The sequence below is a fragment of the Lonchura striata genome, chromosome 18 (assembly GCF_046129695.1).
Source record: "Lonchura striata isolate bLonStr1 chromosome 18, bLonStr1.mat, whole genome shotgun sequence".
NCBI lineage: Eukaryota > Metazoa > Chordata > Aves > Passeriformes > Estrildidae > Lonchura > Lonchura striata.
Window position 1 is genome coordinate 12,673,632 of NC_134620.1, and position 23,574 is coordinate 12,697,205.

General features: G+C 42.2%; 1 protein-coding gene across 3 annotated transcripts in view; it reads left to right on the forward strand.

Annotated features, from left to right (window-relative positions):
• Positions 1-6,731: 6,731 nt before the first annotated feature.
• ATP2A2 (ATPase sarcoplasmic/endoplasmic reticulum Ca2+ transporting 2) overlaps positions 6,732-23,574 on the forward strand; it is a 42,278-nt gene continuing 25,435 nt past the window's right edge. For 2 of the 3 annotated variants that reach the window (XR_002465638.2, XM_021532727.3), the window contains exons 1-5: positions 6,733-7,088; positions 8,148-8,165; positions 8,257-8,339; positions 15,012-15,116; positions 18,588-18,726. Coding sequence is in view for 2 of the 3 variants with exons in the window: in XM_021532727.3 (XP_021388402.1) it covers positions 6,971-7,088; positions 8,148-8,165; positions 8,257-8,339; positions 15,012-15,116; positions 18,588-18,726 (463 nt within the window). In the remaining variant the exon portion in view is untranslated. Of the gene's footprint in view, positions 7,089-8,147; positions 8,166-8,256; positions 8,340-15,011; positions 15,117-18,587; positions 18,727-23,574 lie in introns of all 3 variants that reach the window. The other variant, XM_021532729.2, reaches the window with a different exon arrangement.

The following is a 23,574-nucleotide window of genomic DNA, read 5'->3' on the forward strand; positions in this document are numbered from 1 at the left end:
TGACATATAATAAATCTATGCATAAAAAAGCAGATGGCATATATTGGAAGCATTGAGTTCTGGCAGATAAACTGTAATTTCTGTTCTGTGAGTGATCAAAACCTACCACAGGTAATTTGGGAGCTTAAACCCCTTTGAAAACCTGTCATTTCTGTAAAATACCTAGATAGATTGTATTAAGTGGTAGAAATGAGGTGAGGAAATGGAAGCATAGGAGATCAATATAACATTTATTCCACTAAAGAAAAACATGTTCAGGTTTGGTTAGAGTCACATTAATAGAGGATGAAGGCAGTCCAGCAGGTTTTTTTTCCTCCTGAATAGCCCATGTTAGGAAGCATTTGTGAAAACCTTAGAAAGGTAGGGAAAGGTGACAGACACATTGTAATTGTACCCACTAATCTTACCACAAAAATATTGCCTTTTAAAAAACAAAACCCATGTGGATTGTGGGTTACACAGACTTCTGAGGGTTCAGACTGGAAGACTTTAACTGGTAAACCAAAAAGAGTATTTGGTTTCAATCCCTCATTTTGTCTTATTTCGTAAGACAAAAAGAAGACAGAGAGAAAAAATAAATACCTCAAATGAATTTTATATTAAACAGAATTTTGGAAATTCTATTTAATATACCCCATAACCAATAGAGGAGATGGTTTAATGGCATACAAGAATTTTATCAGTGTCTGAAAACTGAAGTGTCATACTTCACTGTATTACTAATAACTACCTATGAGTTTGGAGGAAATCCTCCACCAGAAACACAGAAACTACATCTTGTGTCATATCACAAAGTGTCAGAAGTCTGAGAAAAGTGGTAGTCATGTGCCATTAGTCCCAAACAATGCCTGAAAATGGAGTCATCTCCATGAGTAAGAAAAGCTGTTCACTCTTACATTATTGCTACTCACCTACATGGAGTGCACCTACATGTCTTCCTTTCAATCTTGAAAAGTCAGAGAGAGTGTGACTTTTCCTTGTGATTCAGCAAATACATGGAATGGCAGAAGCTTGTGCCATGGTGGGACTGTTCATGGCACTATGCAAGAACTCAGGAAAAAGGGAAATATTTATTGTTGTACAAACACCTTGATTAATGCCTCTGAAAGGGTCAAGAGATTAAAAAAATCAAGTTTTAAAACCAAGTAGTTCAGATGGTTCACTTAAACCAGTCTTACTGTACAAAGCCTGTGTAACTCCTTTGCTCAGGAATTGGTGGCCCATGACCACCAGTAAAATAATTCAATTTTCTGTTGAGTGCACTCTCAGTATGAATCCTGCAGGTTACTACTACACAACATGATTACAGCTATGACATTCCTCACCTTGTTACAGAGAGAAAACACAGGGCAGTTCTGTAACACCCTACAAACAACAAACTACCATTTTCTAAACATTGTGCTTGGCCATGCAGCCCTCTAGAAGCTCCCAGCCCCATCTACAGAGAGCAAAACTGAGATCCAGAAGCCTACAAGGAATATTTACACAAGAAAAAAAAAAAAAAATGGCAGCAAGCTGCCAAATTAATCAGAATTAGACCATAATTAGATGGAAAAATCAGGTCAGGATGAGATAAGAATTCAAATCATGTGGGCACCAACCAATGCTTTATTTCTAAAGTTGCTGTGCATTTTTTTAAATAACAGTCCAGCTGATTTCTTTTCCAGGGAACTGACTCACCATCAAAATAAGGAGAAATTATGTTTTCAGATATGTATGATGGACGTTGGTTCTGATAAAATGTTTCTCCCTCCCATACAGTAAAATCTCTTACTGACACCAGTATGGGATACACAGATTTTTCCAAGCAGGGAAATGAAGATTTTTGTGGCAAATACTCCTATGGAGTCATCGGAGAGGAACCAAATGATCATGAATAAGATATAGAAATAAAATAAGAAACCTACCAAGCCAAACTGTGATCTCTCATGGTTACTGTCACTGAGATCAGACTCTCTCTCACTGCCTCTTTACACTTCCAAGGCAGCAAGGAGCTCTTTGTGCAGGAACAGAGATCCAGTTCCAGAAATCTCCCAGCAGCAACCCCGTCCTTTGTGTTCACAGTCTCTCAGTCTCTGTGGAAGTAAAATGTACCTGCTGCTGATACAGGAACACACATTGCCAAGGAATAAAAATTATTCAGAATAAACTCAGATTATCTTAATTATCAACATTCAAACTCATATTTTATCACTTATTCCTCTGCTGGGTTTGTGTAACTGTTTCATCTCAGTATTTTTTGCATTTTGCTGTTTAAGCTATAAGCTTCTTAAAGGGGGAGAGAGGGGAAAAAAAACCCCTTGACATAATACCATGAATTCAAAGAGCAAGCTGACTGGAAAAAAATAGTTACTATATTTAAACTGCATTATCCTATGACAGAACTGCAGACTTAAAACCTTTCCACTTTGATACAGCACTTTTGCAGCATTTTAATATGCCTTAGTAGATTTCAACTGGCTGAAACATTTTAATAACTGTAATTTCAGAGGAATAAAATAGTGGGAGGAAGAAACAATGCCCCCATTTGTCACTCATGAAGACTTGTACTTGAAATCAGCCAGGGTGATGAGAGCAGTGAGTTTGGTGGTCTCAACATAAGCCCCATTAGGCAATTAGCCAGTCTGCAAAAATCATGACATAATTTGGCACAATTAAGCAGAATATTCTCACTTTGCTACATTCACTGAAAGAGATCCTATTGCAGGTCAGCATCCATGTGTTTTGGCTCAACAACTGGCATTTTATGTTGTGCTCTTCCATGCTGAGTTTAGCTCCACTCAAAACTATTAATCTTGTTTGAAAATTGAGCTACAAAACATATGTGTTTGTGTACAGCAAGAGACAATTCACATTATGACCAATAACTCTGCTGTGAATCTGCTTTGCAGCAGTAGGGATGACTTAATGTTATTGCAATTTGAAGGAAAGCATCCTGCAGTCCTCTCTCAGGCCAAATTCCCATTTACTTCAATTAGTAAGCATTACAGGAACTGTTTTAATGCTGCTGCCTGATGTGTTGGCTGCTTCTTCTTAATATATTACAGTGAAAAAAGGTAATAGGCCAAATGTAGGAATCTACGCTTCCATTACGTGCATGGAATCTCAGCAAGGCCAAAACTACCCCATTTTGTTGTGGTTCTTTCCCACGTACCACTCTAAGGGGTTCCACTCTAATGACAAACTGCAACTTCGCAGCAGCAAAATTAATTTATTTCCTTTCTTAAAAATTGAGAATGTAAAGCTCTTGGCACCACCTGGAAGCTTTCATGAGCTTGTTTGCTTCAGGCCAAGCTGAGGTGCTGTCATATTGATTTGGGTCAAAATAGCCATCTTTAGCTAACCATGTCCTTTAGCTAACCATGTTCTTTAGCTAACCATGTCCTTTAGATAACCATCTTCTTTAAGAGACAAGACAAATGTCATGGAAAGCTTTATGAATCCGTGCAGAGTGATGGGAAACAACACTGATTTCAACTCACAATTCTAAATTGGTATGATCTCAAGTGATGCCAAATTTAGCAGGTACTGCTTCTGCTGCAGTGTCTACAAGGGTATTTGTAGCTCCTTCTGCACTGTGCTGTCTGGACCATGAATTGTATCTGCAAATGTTTCTCAAATGTGTAGCTGTCAGGATTTGGAAGGCATCACCTGCAAAGGAGTCCTCAGCAGCAGCAGTGGTTCTGCACTTTTAGGGAAGCACAGGGAAAGGACTGTGAAGGAAATGCAGAGGTTATTCTGCCCTGGAAGAGAAAGAACTGTAGAACAGCCCTTAATTCAGTAATTCTCTCAAAATTCACTGAGCTATAATAGAACACGTGACAGAAATAAACACAGGCAGAAGACTGTGCTTCCAGGTTCTTTCCAGATTTTATCTAGGGTGGAAGAAAGGGGGAAGAATCAAGTTCTCTCTACTGAATGGGTGAGAGAAACTGTAGCTGAACTAGTGAACTCCAGAGAATGCCAGGAGTTCTCCAGGATTTGCTAGAATTCAGGCTCTGCCTTCCTAGCACCATTTCCTCCTGTTAACAAGCTGGATAGAAAGAACACAGTAACTACTTTATTCTGCCCTCTGCCAAGATCTAATTGCATGTGCCATGCCTCTGGTATGCTTAAAATAATGTTCCATAAGGCCTTTAGGAAACAGGCACAAAAAAGAAACCAAGAACGACATAGGAAATACAACACATAATATGAAATATGACCTGGGTTTCTTTCTATTATCATTTTGTTTTGAGAATTGTTACAGATGTTTAATTGTAATACTTTAAAATAGCAAGAAAACGAAAAGCAGGACTTTCAAGTCTTTTACATGTGAACTTGTATATGAAGGCTAGTAAATATGCTTGTGTGAAAAAAAATAATGCTTGGTAAATGCATTTTTACAAAAAAACCTTATATATAATCCAGGTTGTATTAATGTGGTAGAAGGGAAGAAACTACTCATAGAGATATATGGAGCTGTTATTGAAATACCTTAATTCAAGTAGCTGGCATTATTCCATATGGAATTACTGTGGAAATAATGTATTTTTAATGTTGCATATGCATATGTACATGTTTTGGGGATGGTGGCATCACAGGTTCATGCCATATCAAGAAAATTATTAAAACTGGTTTTAAAATTACAGTAAATTGTATAAATTATATGCACCTGTCATGTTGACATTCCTCACCTCTGTAACAGGCTAAGTCTGTTTATGTGTAGTGTGAGGTATGAAAAGCAACATAACTGTACTGATGCAACATTTGGCCATGCTGATTAATCCTGCTGATAAGCAAGATGAAATTAATATGGGCATGGCATGGAATAAATGATTGCCTTACCTGAACTAGGTCATCAGATCTAGCTCAGAAATTTTCATTCAGAACTGCCCTGTGAAGTGTAGGCTGTCAAGTTATCCTTCCTTGGACCTTGGCCATTCACAGAGGAGCATTTTTGAGCAGTTACACTTTAGTTAGAAAGGATATAGGGTCACATATACCCTAGAACATCATAATTTTACATGGGCTGTCCCCTCTCCATCCCTTTTCTAGCACAGAGGTAAGCTATGTCCTTCCAGATTGGTTTCTTACAGCGTGGTGCTGTGGGTGGTTTGTAAGTGGTGGAAATGCAGATTGTAGGTAGGATCTGCATTTATGTAAGCCAGCACACATGTAGGGATCAGCTCTGGTATTTGCACAGGCATATGTACACAGAAACATCACTTGGAACCAAGTTTTAAAGGTGTTTATGCTGATCTGCTTGCTGCATTGTGCGTGTATGTTGCAGGTGTATTAATGTCACTTGGCACCGATTTCTCTTTGTTTTGTGTTCACTGTGAGATTGGATGGATCAATTTTTGTGCTCTCTCTCAGTTCCTGCGCCTGTGCCAGGGCCGAGCCACGGCGCTGGGGAAAGCTGGTACCTCACCCCACAGCCGCGCTGAAACCACAGCGTGCAGGTTATTTCCCCTCACGTTATCGGCAGCTGGGGACACTGCTCAGTGCCAGCAGGGCACGACCGCTGGGCAGTGACCCCGCCACAGCCCCGAGGCACGCGGCCCTCACCTCTGCACACTCGCCACGCGTGAGGCTCCTGTCGCGACAGAGGCCGGCGCAGCCCCACAGAATCACAGCCTTTAGGGTTGGAAGGGACCCTGAGATCACTCAGTCCAACCCTCTGCCAAGGCAAGGTGACACAGGAACGCGGCCAGGTGGGTTTGGAATGTCTCCAGAGAGGGAGAATTCACGGCCTTCCTCAGGGAGTCTCACCCTCACACTCTGACCGGATGATGCTCCTGTCGCGCCACAGCGCGCCGGCCTCAGTCACCCTTTGACCGGATGATGCTCCTGAGGCGGGGGCCAACCCCACACTCACCCCCGCACTGGATGAGGCTGCTATCACCACAGGGTGAGGGCAGTGCTCACAGCCCGGCTGGCGCTCCTGTCGCGCTGCAGCTCCGCGCCAAGACCCCAATGGCGGGCAGCTCCCCTCAGGCCGCCCCGTCCCCCTCACGGCGGGCTGGGGCCGGCACAGGGGCGGTTCCCGCCGGGGCAGCAGCGGCGGGAAAGCGGCCACCGCAACTGGGGGGGGCTGTCCCCATGCGCAGCGGGAGCGGCTCCACCGCGCCGTGAGGCGCGGCCGCCGCCGAGCCCGCGGCTGGAGCACGGGCGGCAGCGGGACCGCGCTGCGCAGGGGCAGCGCCGCAGCCATCGCCTCCGCCCCGCGGGCGGGGCCGCCAGCCCGCCCGCCCCGCGCCCCGGCCCGCCAATGAGCGGCGTCCACATGCCGCGGCGGCGAGAGAGCGCCGGGCGGCCCCCGAGTTACATTAGAGCCGCCGCCGCCGCTGTGCGAACGGAGCGAGCGGAGGCAGCGGCCGGCGCGAGGGAGCCCGAGCCGTGACGGCAGCAGCGGCCTGGGCCGGCCGGGGGGGAGCGAGCTGCTAGAGAAGGAAGGAAGGGGGCGATCCTGACCCTTCGCGGGCAGCGGGGCAGCTGCGGCTTTTTCTCCCCCGCGCTGTTATCGCCCTCCGTTACCGGGGGCGGCTCGGAGCCGCTGAGGCGAGCGGAGAGGCCGCTCGGCCACCTGGACGCGGCCCATCCCCGCAGGGACCCGCCGAGGCGACCGCGGCTCCGGGGGCCCGCGCTCTCCCCGCCCGACGTCCCTGCCGGAGAGGCGGCTCGGCTCCCTCGGAGGCGTGAGGGGTGGGAGGGGGGTGGGGGCTTTATTTTTAATTTTTTTTTTTTTTTTAAGGGCAGCTTTCCCTTTTTTTTTTTTTTTTTTTTATTTGTTTCCTGCCCCTCCCGGCCTCCTCCGCAAAGAGAGAGGTGTGCTCGGGCTCCTGTGCTGCGGGAGAGGGTGTATGGTGATAGCACGGGGGTGGTGAGGGCTGAGGAGGGGTCTCGCCGCCGCCCCCGCCGCTGAGGAGGAGGAGAGGGAGGAGGAAGAGGCGAGGCACGGCACCATTTGCTGCTCCCTGCCCCAGCCATGGAGAACGCGCACACAAAGACTGTGGAGGAAGTTTTGGCTTATTTCGGCGTCAACGAGAGCACCGGGCTCAGCCTCGAGCAAGTGAAGAAGCTGAAGGAGAAATGGGGCTCCAACGGTAGGTGAGGCGGCCCCGCCGCGGGGATGCTGCCGCCGGCGCTCGCCCTGTTCCCCCTCTGCTCCCTTCCCCACCCTCTCTGCTCTCCCTCATCCCTGCCGGGGCCCTGTGCGAGGCCTAACGCGTGTGCACTGGCGAAGCCGGCATCTCTTCCAGGACCCGGAATAGGAGCGAGGGAGAGAAGATGGCTGACTCGAACTCCACCTCGTGGGTTTCTTTCAATCCCGAGCTCGCAGGGCTGCTCTGGGGAGGAGGGTGTCACCCCCGTTCCCTTTCACCGTAACGGTGGGAAACCTTCTTCCATTCTGAAATGAAGCGCTTTGGCGTTTAGGATTTGCCTTTTTTTATTTTTTCTTTTTCCCCCACCCCCCCCGCCTTGACCTTCATTTTCCCCAGCTTTTTAGCGCCTTTCAGCCCCTTAATTTATAGTCTCTCCAGTCGGGACACCAAAATCAGTCGATTTTTTATAATCCTCACTTCTTGGCTGTCCTAGTCCCTTCTGAACTCCCTTGCCGTTGTGTAAAGATGAAAATCTATGAGAAGATGACACGGTGGAGGTGGTTTTTTAGCTTTAACACTGCTTTTATGACTCTTGGGTTACTAAATCTAGTTGCAGGAACATAAAGGGGAGAGCAGAAATAAGGACATACCCTTAAAATGGAGGAAAGAATCTGAATTTTTTTTTTTTTTTTTTTGAAGTGAATGTGGAGGAAAAGCTTTGTCAGAAAGCATTTGAAGAGCGTTTTGAGCCTTTGACCCTTTGTGTGCAGGAGCAGTAGAAGTCCCACAGCTGGCTGGAGTGATGACTTGGCTGAATTATGACCCTTGGCACCTTCCTGCGAACCTTTATGTGTCTTAAAATACAAAACTCTCAGGCCCATTCACACCCTCTGGTGAAAAGAGCAGCCTTAGTGGGGATTTCAGTGTGTCTGTCAAATCCAACCCAGCTGAGCGTGCAATTTAGGAATATCTGGTGTGGATGCCTGATAATTCTCTAATGTGTTTCTTCGATGATTTCTTTTCTTTCACATGCTTCCTGGAAAAATCTTCCACTGACAGAGCTGCCGGCAGAGGAAGGTGAGTATGATTATGAAATCTTCTGCTAATTCTTGTTGATAATTTATTTCTGTAAATGTGCGTGACTCAATGGCTTTGTTACATATTGCAGGAAAAACCTTACTCGAGCTTGTGATTGAACAATTTGAAGACTTACTTGTTAGAATTTTGTTGCTGGCCGCTTGCATATCTTTTGTAAGTATGATTTGTTTCTTTTTTTTTTTTTCCTAGGGCTCTGTATGGCAGAGAGACATATTCCAGTGTATATGACCTGTACATACTGAATTTATTCTTTTTTGCTGGATAGATGCAAGATTGCTGTCTCTTAAACTAGTTCCTTGTGACGAGGTTTCTGTGTGCTGGCCAACAAAAATTCTGGGGAGTCTTTCATTGCATGAGTCATAAGTACATAACTACACCAGACAGGTATTTTAAAAAGTGCTTCTCATTCAATCCAGTGTGCTTCTTTGAGGTGGGATTTCCCAATGCTGCTGTTGGCTTTTAAAACTAACCTTGAGTAAGTAAGCGTTTAACTGGACATTCTTCTTGCCTTTGGGTTAATCTTTATCAAGCTCGATGTATAATCGTTGGAAGATGTTTTTGGATGCAAGGCAAACTGTAAATAGAATCTACATGGCGAATATTCCAGTTGCCTTCCCTTTCTGATAATAGCAAGGTGACAGTTGTTGCTTTTGACAGTGACAAGAATGTTGACGGCTGTGATGGCACCATTGTTGACCAAATTTGGTAACTGACCTTTGGATAGTCAAGTCATTAAATGGACATCTTGCTTTGCATGCAGGACTAAAAGAACAAGAACATTTTTAACTTTTTTTTTCCTAAAAAAAAAGCATGATTAGGCAATCACATTATGTCTAAATGGTATGTGCTTGCTGAAAAACTGGAAAATGAAGACTCAGAGAAGGAAGGTGAAGGCTGGACAACAGAAACAAAAGCTTGCAGAATTTTAAATTGTTTAGGTAGGGAGTAAAAGTTTACAGTAGACTTTGCCCTGGAGTTGTAATTAACTACTTGAAAAAAAGTAAATGCTGCAGCTCTTGGGGGGAGTGGAAATTGTGGTGACTCTTTAGCTAAGGGCAAGCTAATTAGGATGGGCAGAGGAGAATGTGCTCTGGAGCTGTTGTGTGGTGGGGGAAGGGTTGCCCTGGTGCTGCAGTTTGTGCTGTGCTGGGATCTGCTCTCCCCACACCGACACCTTCCAGAGGGCTCTGGCTTTCTGTAATTCACCAGTACCAGCTGAGCAGTGCCTCAGTGACATCAGACCTGACCATGGAGGCAGATGTGCTTCTCTCACTCCTCTGTTTCCTGGAGAGGAAATCAGGCTGGCTATTGAAAATTGAATAAACAGTCATTGAAAAGCTTTTTTTTCTTTTTTCCCCTTTTCCGCACAGAGGGTGAGAAGGGGATGTCTTTTTGTTCCTGAAAAGTTAGGAGTGTTTCTGTCATCTCATGAGACAAATGACAGCACAGAAGTTTGTTAGCTTTCCATGCCAAAGTAAATTAGTTGTTTTTATTACAAACAAGTAAGTGAAAAATCTGATTTCCCAAACTCAAGCTTTGATTACTGAGTCTGAGTAAGTATGAGACCAGACTGACAGAGGTCATAGAACATGCACTGCTAAGTCCTCTTGGAAAACTTGATTAGTAGCTGAATTCAGTTGCTTTTTTCAGTATGGTTAATTTTTCTATCTAATTAAGAAGAGACTGTAGTCTAATGGACTGTGGGATAGATCTGGGTTTTCTGCTTCTGTTCAGCTGATATGGTACATGACCTTGGGCTACTGCCCTGCCTTTTCTGCCTTCTATTTTGGAGCTACAGAGGCACACTAAATTGATGTTAGAAGTAAGGATGTTTCTCTGGTGAAAAGTAAAACCCCTCTAGATATATTATAATTTTGGTACTTTAAAAATTCTTCCCCTTTGTGTTTGTTTCTGGTGTTTTCTTTGCTCAGACGGTGATCATGTTATCTGTTTTTCTTGGGTTTTAACACTTTTTCTTGATGAAAGCATAATACAGACTTTTGTAGTAGCTGTAAAGCACCACTGGATATGTTGATACAAGGATTGCATTACTGCAAAAATAGGATGTAATTACATCACCTAAGTTCTGGTGTTCTTGACCAGCTGCACATTGTCAGTTTAGAAAAATTAAGATTGAGGTATGAGAGAGAGGATCTCGAAGTATATAGATAATTTTGGTTTTCCGGTGTTGAGGGAGTTTTTATGGTGGTTGTGTTACAATCATAAATCATATTAGTTTCTTGCCATTAGAGCTGCCTGCGCAGCAACACACATCTGTAACCTGCACTGGGTTTTGTGCAGAAACATCCCCTCTGATGTAGAACAAAATCTTGTGTTCAGAGTGCCTTTTGTGCCCTCTGCTCCCACACTGCCTGTCAGGTACGTGTCAGTGAAATACCTCAGAGCAGCAGCTCAATCTGTGTCAGCCAGGCTGATTGCCGAGGTCAGATGCTGCGTGTTTGTGGGCTGTGGATCCTGTGTCCTACATTCCAGGTCAGAACTGCTCCAAGGGATGTGCCTGGTTAGTCAAAGCCTTAAGTATGGCTTTTGAAGAGAAACAGTATAAATAATTTCTGATGGTGAGTAAATGTATCTCTGCATAGACTTGTCTTGGTCTTTTGTTGGATCTGTGAAGCCTCTGCAGAAATGAACCTGTGGAGTGTATTCATGGCTTTTAATTCTTGATACTTGTGTAGCATGTGCTCACATCTACAGTGTTTACTGAAAAGAGCAGCTTGCTTTGCAGTATAAATGATTTTGACAGGTTGCAAAATGTGAACTGCATCTCATGTGGAATAATTCCTTGGTGAAGTGTGGCTGCTTTAAGCAGTGGTGTGTGCTGAACTCTGCAGTCTTAACTCTGCATCACACAGTGGATTTCCTCCTACAAGGTGCAGCGTAGGCTATAAACTACCAAAACTTGAAGTATTTGTACAGCATCCTAAGAGCATTCCCTCCCCTCGGTTATTCCTTTAATTCCTAAGCTGACTTAGAAGTGAATGTCCTGACAATGTTTTCCAATAGTGTTAGATATCTGTGTTTAGATTAAAACAATACGCTGTGCTTTAGCCAAGAGATTGTACTAGCCTGTGAATTAGCATGAGTACAACCTAGCTTGTGGTAAAAGGTGAGCAAAGGTCCCCTTGGAGAAGTAGGATGTGTCAGTAGCAGTATTGCAGGCTTTGCCCTGAAATCACCCCAAAAGCTACCTGTTAAGGTCAGCAGCAGTGAGTGTGTGGCACAAGATAAGGGTTGCTGAAGAACGTGACACTGACATGCTTTTAGCTAAACTTAGATGGCTCATTAGCATGAGGGTAGGGGTGATAAAAATGTGAGAAGTCAATGTGATTCCATTTTATGTTGCAAAAATTAAACTGTGGGTGACAGGTATCTTTTTTTCCTCTTATTGCTATAATAATATATTTATTTTCAGAAATACAGCATGACATTGATGGGTGCTTACAATCTGTGAACTCAGTAAAATTCTTAATTTTGCGCTTATACATGTGGTCAAGAGGTTGGTTTGTATTTGAGATTTTTTCCTCTGACCTCTTTGTGTAGCAGACAAAATTCTCTCCTGAATTATGAAACTAAAATTGGGAGGTTTTTCTTTAATGTTACCTGGTGTTCAGTATAACTGACATGGATGGAACAGGACTACTGAAATAGTTTTGCATCTGCTTACTTTTAAATTAACTTGTACTGAAAGGAGAAATCACTGAAAGAGGAGTTTCTGAGCAGGAGTTGATACTCAGTTGATACGTTTCCATTGTCAAAATGAAAACCAAACAAAAATCCCTGTTTGGTTGCTGACAACAAAGTATTTGCTTTTCCTCTGTTAGTGGTGAGCGGGTCCAGCCTGCTGGGCAACACAATTCTGTCTCCAAACTCCCAGTCTCCAATTCAATTGTTATTACTTAATGATGCATAGTCATCTGAGGTAACTTGTCTCCATAACTTCCCTGACAATAGAGATCCTTCACTTGTAGAAATGGAAAAAGCTGCAAGGGCACTTGTGCTGTTTCAGCCGCTTCCATCAGCGCTCACCTCATTGCTGGCTGACTTTGGCATTGTACCTCTGTCCCCTTTTTACAAATAAAAGTGCTGTTTGCCTGTCATTGTGTATCTTTTGCCTCAGAGTTTTGCAGGTCCACCCCATTAGGCTTTGTTTAAAATAGGCTCTGCAAGCCATAGCTCTGGCAGCCCTGAAGCAGATATGCTGAATTAAAGTTGTCCTTTAAGTTGCTTGTGTTAGCTGTTGATAAGGGGCTTTCATGTCTTGCTATTATTTCCCTTATATTTTTAGGCTTGCATTTCTCTTAAGCAATTATCTTACTCTTTTCTTATTCTTCCTACTCTTTCTTAAAATACATGGTGACTTTACCTATTGACAGTAGTGCCTGACCAGAGCATTGGAGATCAATGACCTGGAAGTGAAGCTATTCTACATGTAAGTTTTAAGTGATTAGGCTGAAACATGGTGGGGCCCTTCTGAGTAGAAATTGGAAATAAAAAAGGAGATCTCTCACTGTAAAACTCTCTAGAGTCTTAAAAGTGTGCTAGTGGAAAACTTTCTGACAAGGACTCGGTGACTTGGACAAAAATTGTCTAGTCTTTACCAGGCTTTGACATATGGTCTATTGTTACTGAAAATGCAGAGCTAAATATTTGTTATTGCTTGTTCTACTTCCTCTTTGTTTTTCTTGCCTTTGTTTTGTTTTTTTACTTCAGGCTGCTATCAAATAATAAATGGTGTCTGTTACAGAATGTGTTGTGTATCACAAATATCCTAAGTGAAGTGTTAATATAGCTGTAGTCTGCTATAGCAAAAACAAGAAGTTGCAATGTATTGGGTTATTTTATGTCTGTGTTTACTAAATTGTTCTAGAACTAGAGCTTGGATTGTTCCAGTGATAATAATTGTGTAGAAACTTCTGGAGCGAGAAATGTGTATTGCTGGCTTCCAGGGTTAACAAGATAGTTCACTTTAGTCTTGTCACAGATTGATAGTTTCACCAAAAAAGCCAGCAGTGAAGATTTAAACCTTCAGGCTTTATACTCTCAGGATCTCCAATTTGAGTTCATCTACTCTTTTTGAAATAATGGCTTATTGAAAGAAAGGATCCTTGAAAACTTAATTTTGAAAACTTAATTTTGGGTCTCCTTGACATACTTGGATCTTGCTGTCCTTGTAGCTCCTTTTCCTTACATCTGGAAGTTGTGGCCTTTCTCAATGTTATTTTACAACACACATGGTCTTAAATCAGAAAATATTCTGGTTTAACGTTGTGTAAAGCAGATGTTTTATTCCAGTTAACTTTGTAGGTGCCTGCTCAGATAAGCACATCACGACATAATTGAATTTATTTGCTTTGTTTGGAAGCAAAGTGGGCTCTACAGAATTCCAATAAAGAACGGGAGGGAGGAAAGAGATTCTGATGGCAGCGTGTGACCTTGTGTACAGAGAGATCTGGAAATGCCCCTTGGCCTCTGCTGTAGCTCCACGGGCAGCAGCAGCTCTGGTGCAGAGGGGAGGCTGCCCATGACACAGGGATGTGTGTGGGCTGAGCAGGGACAGCAGGGCCTGTCCCACTGTCCCCACAGAGCAGGAGCTGTTCCAGGGATTGGAGAGATCCCAACTAAATCTGTTCTGCAGGGGGATTACACAGACCCTCGAAGTGTTGTGTTACCAGTTGGAATGTTGCAGTCGTTTTAATCACAACCCGCATCTTACAGGTTTATCCCTTTGTAATAAAAATTTCTTGTTGCCTTGGATTTGCTTGACAGTCTGTTTTCTGCTTGAGGCTTTCATGCTGCTGCTCCTTCCTTTTGACATCCTGGAGTGTCTCACAATTGAGCAATAGCTCGGAGCAGCATGTTGGTGGAATCATGGGCTTGCTTTAGTAACAGTTTGCTCGCTGCAGTCTTCTAGTGATTCAGAGGGCTGTTGCCTGACTACCAGCCCTAATTATCTCAACACGTTGTTCCTATTTACTGTCACTTTCCAGGCTTCCTGTTGCTCAACATGTAGACGAAAATGCTCTTCCTCTCTGGTCATGTTAACTTGACTTTTCATCAGTGACTCCAGCACTCTGCAGAGACCCTAACACGTTCAATTCAAATGAATGACAGAAACCTAACGCTGGAGTGCACTTTTAAAAGAAATTAATTAAAACAAAATCTGTGTGGAGCCTTATATGCAAGTCCTCAAGTTTGATTTATCTTTTAAAATCCAATTTTGAGTTTTATCAGCTACTGGGTTTACAATCCAGCTTCAGATATAACTATACCATTCACCTGGATGCTTCAATATGACACCACTTGTGTTTAAATAAGTAGATTGGTTTTTGTACCTGCTCACGGAAAACTTGTAAAGCTGTTTCCATTTGTGTGGCTAAGTTACTGGTAAAGGCAATTAACTTGCTTAAAATTCAGATTCTGGCAAGTTTTTAGCATTTTAGGCAGTCAAACTAATCTATGTCCTGTTTTATACAGTAATTAAGTAGTTTTTTTCATTGTCATAACGATTGTCACAACTTCTGCTTTCACTTCTGAAGCAACAGTAGCAATTGTTTCCCAGATAAATAGCTTATTCCTTTAAAAGAAGAGCAGCCTCTAAAGTGAACTTTGTACTGCTTTAGTAAAGATTCTTTCTCCTTTTCCATTGTGTTTTGCCAACTCATTCATGAATTACAAAGCTACAGACTTGGTAGACTGAGGGGTTTCCAAAACTGCTGAAGTCTAAGCAGCTGAGACTTAACAGGCATAAAGTTTGCAAGGTGTCTGTGTAAATCAGGAATTTAAATCATTGTGTTTCTCTTGCAGGTCCTGGCCTGGTTTGAAGAAGGTGAAGAAACAATCACAGCATTTGTAGAACCTTTTGTAATTTTACTCATATTAGTAGCCAATGCAATTGTGGGAGTGTGGCAGGTACGCAGAGTTTTACAGCATCAAATCACAAATGTTTTGGGGTTTTATGTTTTAGGAAGAAGCACTGTACCCTGTAGTGTTGGGTGTTCTTACAAAGCAAGTAGGATGTAATGCTAACTTCAGATTCCTGAGAGTCAGCAAACCATAAAGCTTCTCAACAGAAAGTGTTGACTTAAAGGTAAAATGAAAGCTTCAGAAGTGTTGCCAGAAAGGCAAAATGCCCATCAGTGTGTTTGGCCACACACTGCTGAGCACATGAACGAGACAGGCCAGAGTAAAGCCCTGAATTCAGGCAATAAATCAGGCCTTGCAAAGCTAAGAACAATTGGAGTGGTTTGCTTGGGTTTTTTCCTGACTAAGGAACAAAGGATGGAGCACTTGTAATCTTGTTTCTTTTCTGTTTCCTCTTGAGACAACTGTTGTGTTTTAGTAAATTATTAATACAGTATTAATTCTCCCTATTCAATTACTATAGTACCTATTAAGTGTACATTTAAAGTCCGTCAAAAGGCACAAGTTTCTAAAGAAAACATTTAAATACCATAAAACTTTTCATACACTGTCAGCTGTGACATTAATTTGATGCCTTTTTATAAATCATATAGACAGTAGTACCATAACATAAAATCACACTTCATGAGATGCCAAAACAAAAATGTTCACATCACTTCACTTTGCTAATTTGATCACTTTAGACAGTGGATGTTTTGTTAGAGGTTTTTTTTCCTGCATATAAAAAATGTTTTTGGGTTTTTATGGTAAGTTCTTTGTATGATTGGTTGGTTTGGTTGGGATTTTTTGTAAGGGAGGGTGCTAGCTTGGTATAATTACTTGCTCTCTTAGTGCATGAGGCTTCATGCTTTAAAAAACATCAAACTGGTCAAAATAACAACAATTAAGAGGAGGAGTCTTGTTAATAGATTACAACATATTAGAGAGGACCCTGCCTGCTGGAAGAAGTGGCCTTGAGTGGCATTGCTGCCCGTTCCTGTGCTCTGCTTTGTGCTATCCCAAGTGAGCTGGCTGAAGAGTGTACCTCAAAATTCAGTTTTTAGCAGTACTCAGCTTGCTGCCCACCCTGCTGGAGCAGGATTGCAGGGAAGAGATAATGTTGGTCAAGGGGTGACAGCACTGCCCCCTTAAATGACATTTTATATTCAAGTCTGCATAAAGTAATTGTGCAAGAGTTAATGTTTAACTTAAAACTCTTGAGTTGCAGTTCTGCAGGTACTAATTTTAAGCATGGAAGCTAAAGCTGTTTGTGCAGTTTGAGGATTTTTCTTGTGTAGCTGTTCCCCTGTTGTAGGAAATAATCAGGGTTTTTTTCTGATGTCGCAGTATGCAAAGAATACCTCTATGTATATTATATAGATGGAACTTCATTGTGAAAGAGAGTTACTGCCCAGATGCAGTGAGTCATTCCCTTGATCTAATGGGCATGGAAAATCAGCCACAGTACACAGTCTCCACCCATGAATGTATCTGTTCCTACAGGTACCAGATGTGAGCACTGAGTCACAGCTCTGCCCCCTCAGCCTTTCCTCTCACGTGCACCTTTCCCCAGGAGCACCTGCCAGCGCTCCAGTGCCTGCAGGGTAGTCTGGCTACCATAACTTCAGGCAAACTGCAGCAAAAAGACTCAGTCTAGCACTCTGAGTTGGCTGCATGAGCTGAATCATGGAATTGTTGAGGGTGGAGGAGATCTTTAAAATCATCAAGTCACACTATTAACCCAGCGCTGCCAAGGCCACCATGAAACCGTGTCCCTGAGGGCCACATGTACATTTTAGATACCTGCAGGCATGGTGATTCATCCACTTTCCTGAGCAGCCTGTTTTAGATGCTTGACAACCATTTCTGTGAAGAAATTGCTGCGAATACCCATTCTGAATTTCTCCTGGTGCAACTTGAATGTTTATTCTTGTTCTGTTGCTTTTCTAAACAGTGACAAGGTCCCCCCCTGAGTCTCCTTTTCTCCAGGCTGAGTTCCCCCCCAGCTCTCTCAGGTGCTCCTGGTGCTCCAGATCCTTCCCCAGCTCTGTTTCCTTCCATGGTCATGTTCCAGCCCCTCCATGTCCTTGTCAAGAGGGGCCCAAAACTGCCCCCAGAACTGGAGATACCTCAGCAGTGCCCATCCCCTGAGCTCTGATCTTAGTGGCTGCACTATTTCTGCTCCAAGCCTTGTGCCATTGGCCTTCTTGGCTACCTGGCCAAAATTCACATTGAATTTTTATTTCTCCTTTTTGAAGAAAAAGTTCTGTTGAAGTAACCTTAATTTTGTGGGACTTTAAGGTTTTGCCTCACAGTGACACGTAGTCCACAGAAAAGCACTGTTTGTGTTCTAGTGCGGAGGAGCAGAATTAAGTCACCTGGTGGAATATGGGGCTGATATTACTTGTAGTTTTATGGCTCTGTGCTGCTGCTGTCTGCCCTGCCAGACCCTAAGTTGTGCCATGTAAATGTTACTTCCTTAAGGTAGTTTTGGTAACAGTAATTTTCAGCTGCACTTTTACAAGGAACTAGCGAGTTCCTCAACTTTTGAATTTCTGATGGTTTTGTTTCTGCTTTGACATGCAAGGAGGAATTTTTTATTATCAGGAAAGGCTGATGTATATTTGAAGGGCAGATGTTCTAAAAACTCTGTGCACTCTACCATTATCTATAATTATCAGGGCTAAGTGACGTTTGTTCTTGTCAATAGGCAGGGAAATGGAAAATAAGTTCTTTCTCCAAGAGCTGGAGAAGGAGCACTGATAAGCTGCTGGTTTCTGCAGTTGTTCTTTATCCAGGTGGCATCACAATACTGATACCAATCTCTGCTAGAGCTCAGTGAGAGGGCTGCAGCTGAGATAGGAAAGCTGATGTGTTGGTGGAAATCAAAAGGTTTTGCTGTGTGGGGATTAATCAGAGTTTGGAAATTGTTTGGAGATCCTGGGGAAGTTTCTAGTGTATGCTTTAATTTCACTTCAGCATGACTTGATTTACTGAAATAAAGTTGATAATAAGTTGGCTTCATCATAACTTGATCCTTGATTTGTGTCAGTAAATGAAATTCAACAGTGCTGGTCCACTCCAGGCTGAGTGTAAGCTGCTCCAGTCCAAGTACAGCCAACACCTACATCCACAAATCTTAATTGTGATTAGTGCTTTTTTTAATGTCAAAAAGCATCCATATGTGACATGGAACTCTTTGTGTGGCCTCCTTGCAACAACACAGTGGAGATTCCTGATGGATAATGCTGCAGCGTTGAAATAAATAATTTCTGTGTTCTGAAGGCCCAAAAACACCTGAATTACACTAATAATTTCCAGTCAGCAATCTCCTAAGGGGAGGGGACAAAATGTTCTGTATGAAGAAATATAGCTGAGCTGAGTTGGTAGCATTCATATGATAATGCTTTTGGAAAATTGGATCTGACAGGCTTATTTTCCTTGAGGCTTTCAAAATTACATATTTTTGCTGTCTTTTAGGAAAGAAATGCTGAAAATGCTATTGAGGCTCTTAAAGAATATGAGCCAGAGATGGGCAAAGTGTATCGACAGGACCGAAAAAGTGTCCAGAGGATTAAAGCAAGAGACATTGTCCCAGGTGATATCGTGGAAGTGGCAGGTAAGACCCACTTATGTGGTGCATACAGGCATTAGCATATTAATGTAAAATTGTTGTGGGGCTTTGTCTTAGTGATTTGAGGCCCTGGGGGGAGTTTTCAAACACTCATAAGCAGATGCTTCTCTTAAGAACCATCTTGCTCCTGTTCATCTGTAATTACCTTAAATGTGCATTTGTACGGAGGGGATTGTTCTTCAAATTGCCACTTAGTTTAATTGGTAGGTCTGAAAGTGAAGGCATCTTAATTGGAATTGTGGTTTTAACACTTGTCACAAATTTAAAATTTTGTTTTCTAGTGTCTGGTTTAAGAGTGTCTGAAAGTTTGTCTGCTTTTCTGTCACAAAATAGATATTTGTTCCTGGTGTTAAAATGTCTGCAGTTTCCTTGGGTTTGGGAGCACAGAGATTTTTTTTTTTTTTGTCACAGTCTGTTATTTCATCTGAATGTGTTTCTCCAGCTCTTGGGCTTGTAGTAGCAGTGCCTTTGAACTTCTCTTCACAAATGTCTTCTGTCCTCTCAGCAAGTGTGACTGGCATGTGACTTCACTTTTTTCTCATCTTCCACAATTATTTATTGCTTCTTCTGACAATTTGCTGTATAGATCTCAGATACATAAGCTATGCAGAGTAGTGCGCCCTGTTTCTCCTGGGTAGGCTTTTGAAGTGCCAGTCTTAAAAGCCTGGACTTTTGCCTAGAGCTTTGTAATATCTTAGTTTTGCTCTAAAAGCTGTGTCTTTGTCTGGAAGGAGTGCAAAAATAGAATGGTTATATACTTCTAGCTAAAACTCCATAATTTTGGTGATAATGCCATAGTAATAAATTTTCTCTGAACTGGACTTGACTGTTCCTTCCCAGATAAAACTAGGTGGCTCTTGCTGAGTGTCAGGAGTGTTACATGTTCAGATTTTGTAGGTCATTATCGACTGTTAACTGAGTGATTTTTCCTTTGGGAATAATGCAGGGTGTACATCAAACTTACTTTGCACTTGTGTCACTTTGATTTTAGAGGTGGTAGCTGTCTCAAGAGGAGATAAATATATACCCTTAAACTCGACTATCCTCCTGTTTTAATTAGCAGGCAAAGAGAGTGTGCACTCAGAATGAAGTTGGTGCTGGCTGCCTGCCCAGCTTTCATTCCTTGAGAAACTTTCTGTCTCAAGCCCTTGTTTTGTGCACAGGATGGTTCAGCTACAAGTCCAAATCCAAAGTGGTGATAGTGAAATGAAGGGTGCACTGTGATGCCTTGTCAGTGACTGTGCTCTGCCTCACTGCTCCTGCTCTGCATGGCCAGAGCTGTGTGCTCTGCAAGGGGGGTTGTTTCTGCTGCGTTTGACTTGTCCTTTTGAGGCAAACAGAATTCTATCAGTTACAGACTACAGTAGATGGCTGGGTCAAATCCTTATCCTGTTTTTAAATGTCAGCAATGGAATGGTGGTTTTGGAAGGAGTTTTCGTCATGGGAATACACTGGGGTTGTGTTTTTTGGTACTTTAAAGCAGAGTTGGTAGAACTGGGACTTGATGACTGTGTGTTTTGCACTGGTTTGGTGTATCACTGAGGAGAAATGCTGGATTTTGGTGCTCTGGCATGTATACAGAGCACAGAACACTTTCTCCTTGAGTCATTGCCATTTCAGAAGGGCACAGATTGTGTTTTTATCTTCAAATTTAGCTTTGCCTTTATTCTGTATGAGAACACCTGGGGGATGTGTGGGCTTTTACTTACCTGCTGTATATTGTCAGTACCAATAAAATCAATTACTCTGTTTAAAAAGCCTATGTCTGAGGGAGAGAAACAAACTGGGAATAACCAATGTGCCTGTAACACCAGACTGCCTTTAACTAGCATAGTGTCCTCTTTATCATAGGGTTACTATTGCATTATTAATATCTGCTTGTAGAACAATGATAGCTCAGCCTATGTAGAATTTATCTTTTTTTAAGATAAGGGCAAGCTTAAGCCAGTATGCTCATGTAGAAACCCCAAAAATATCCAAGTTTTATGATTGTCCTTTAAGATAGGTGGTCTGGCTTGTTGCTGGATTGTAGAAACTTTTCTGGGTAAAATACTCACTTAAATTTGTGGATCAAACAATACACTTAAATTACGTTCACTTGAAGCTGCAGTTGATTATAAGTCATGTGGATGTTTAATGGAGAAATCAGTGCTTCACTGTAACACATCTTCTGACATTGAAATAATAAATTCTTGTAGCTAGACAATGATGAGTTTTAATTGTAATTTAACTGAGAAAAGCCACAGAGCAAGTAGAGAAGAGCCAAATAAATGCATCATGTCCCAGCACTGGTGTCAAGACTCGGAGGTGAGAGAGACTCTGTGCATGGCTGTGCCTCAAGTGCAGCAGGACTATGATGGCCTTTGACATGTTGTTTGCAAAATATGGCCATGTAGGGAAGTGACAGAGCCCTTCATGCTGGGATACATATCTGGCTCTGGAATTCCTGGCCAAGTGCCAATGACATTTGTGTGTCCAGGCAAATCTCCTTCAACCCTGTGGCATAAACAACCAGGTGATTGGTTTCTCCCTTGTGCTGATAAGTAAGAGTGAACAAATTTCTACAAGTCGTCCCTTGCCAAATAGTTGTATTTAATGCTGTAACAGCTTTGCTAATTTGAAATAGCTGTGTGTGGGTCTGACACAGAGATGACTTCATTGTAGGAATTGTTAGGTTGCTATTGATACATGCAGATATTAATTTCTTAACTGCATTTTGTTAAAGGACTTTCCTCCATGTTTACTTCAGCAGAGATGGTGGAAAAGGTCCTGTACAATGAACAGGAGCTCTTAGGGATTTTAGGGTCACAGATTTAGAAAATGTGCCTTAAATTTGCTTGAGCTGTAGTGTGTGATGGTTACTAAGCTACAGAATCTTAGAACTGATGAAGTGACAGACATCCAGATGCTGTCCTCACATGGCTTTTCAGTTTGCCTGCCTTTAAATGGATTATCATATTGTTGTAGAAGCTGGAGTTAATTGCAGGGTACACTCTAAATCTGTAACCAGGGGCTATCTTAATAGATTAGATACACTTTGATTTAGTTTTTTGTTTGCTGGGTTAAAGTGATATTTGAAAGAGAAATTTAGAATAGCATGGCCCTACTTCTTACAAGTTTTGTATGAAGTTAGCCTGAAAAATTGGGATAAACTGGTTGTAAATAATGTATTTTTTTAATAGAAGCACATTTGGGAGCAGAAATGATCTTTGTTCACTTCCACTGTATTTTCTGGTCTAAAATTTTCTGGAGCAAATACACTGTATCTGAGTTTGTGTAATTTAATAAAAGAAAGTTGAAGAGTCGCAGTTAGTAAATGACCAAAGTGCAGCCACAGTAGTTCCTCTTTTTCCTGAATTTCTGAAGGATGGTGCTTGTCATCTCCTTCTGTATCTGTAAGTACTCAACATGTTAAAAATATACACAGAGTTGCCAGAAGCTGTTGCCTTTTAAATTAGTGTATATTCCAGAAAATTTAGTTTTATACCTGGCACAGAGTAGGCAAGAACTTCTTTGAAGGTTTTTATTCCAACTGCAGAGCACTTCAAGACTTTTGGATGCCTTATAATCAAGTTTAATTTTGGGATGAAGAAAGTCAGGAAAGAAGATTCTTGATGTGGGTTGTGTCACTCCCACGTGGTTGTGAAGAGCTCCAGATTCTCTTGGGTGGTACCACTGAAAACATGGATGTTGCAGCTCTTACTCCCAGACATCTGGGTCCTTGTGCCTGTGTTACTTTTCTAACAACTAGGATTTGATTTTCAGACTCTGTTCTAGAGATGCAGGTTTACTTTTTCTGGGAAAATCTTGAGATTTGAAAAGATAAGGAAAAGGATGGGGGAAAGCTTAAACCCAGAACAGAGAACTGCTGGAGGCTGTCCTGAAGCAAACTGCTGAGAGCTTCTTTTGGTGGGGAAAAAGAATTTGCTGCAAATGTTGTGGGTATTTCCTTACCAGGTGCAAACTGTTGGGTCTGTGTTTTAAAGCATATATTTTGCTTTTTTTTTTTTTTCCTGAAGTACTACTTTTGAGCCAGAAAAGAGAGAAAAATAAGATCAGTGGTTAATAAATACATGTACGAGTAGTGCATAAGTCTGTGAGCTTCAGTGAACATTTTGGCCAACCCATGAGAGGCAGCTTGGGGATAACCAGATACAGTCCAAACTCCATTCCATACTTCACTGAGTCTGGAGTTATGTGAGGTTCAGCTCTGAGCATGGCCTAAAACTGTGTCACTTTTAACACACATTGGAACATTGCAAAATACATTTCCAATGTCTACCCCAATTCTTGTAGCATTTTCCTTCAGAGTTACCAAACTGTTTGGTAAAAATAGCAAAACTGATTCTGATATAGCTGCTTGAAAATTGAGAACATACCTGATATTCTGACAGAGCTGATACTGAGTGGGTTTTATTGTAAGGACAAATAGTACTGAACAAAAAGCTTGGACATCAAGATAATGTTCAGTTACTGCTGTATTAGCCTGGCAAAGGAAGCTCTTTTTTGTGGGTTTTTTTGGGGTTTTTTTAAGCCTAAAGAAAATTTGCACTTGAAACTTTGCCACACTTCCAGAATTCTGACTTTTGGTCCTTCTGTTACCCAAATGCAGCATAACTTGGAAACAGGACTTCAGCTTTGGTGTGCAGAAGTTGTTGTTCTCTACCTGACCTGGCTTAAGTTGAAGCTTAACTTACCAGTGCATTCTTTCTGCTATTAGATATTTTTGTAGGCTGATCACAAGAGTTTTCCATCTAGTAGGCAGTGGTATAAATAGATCCACTAATTAAAAGCTAAAACTAGACAAATGTGGTTTAGAAATGAGTGCAGACT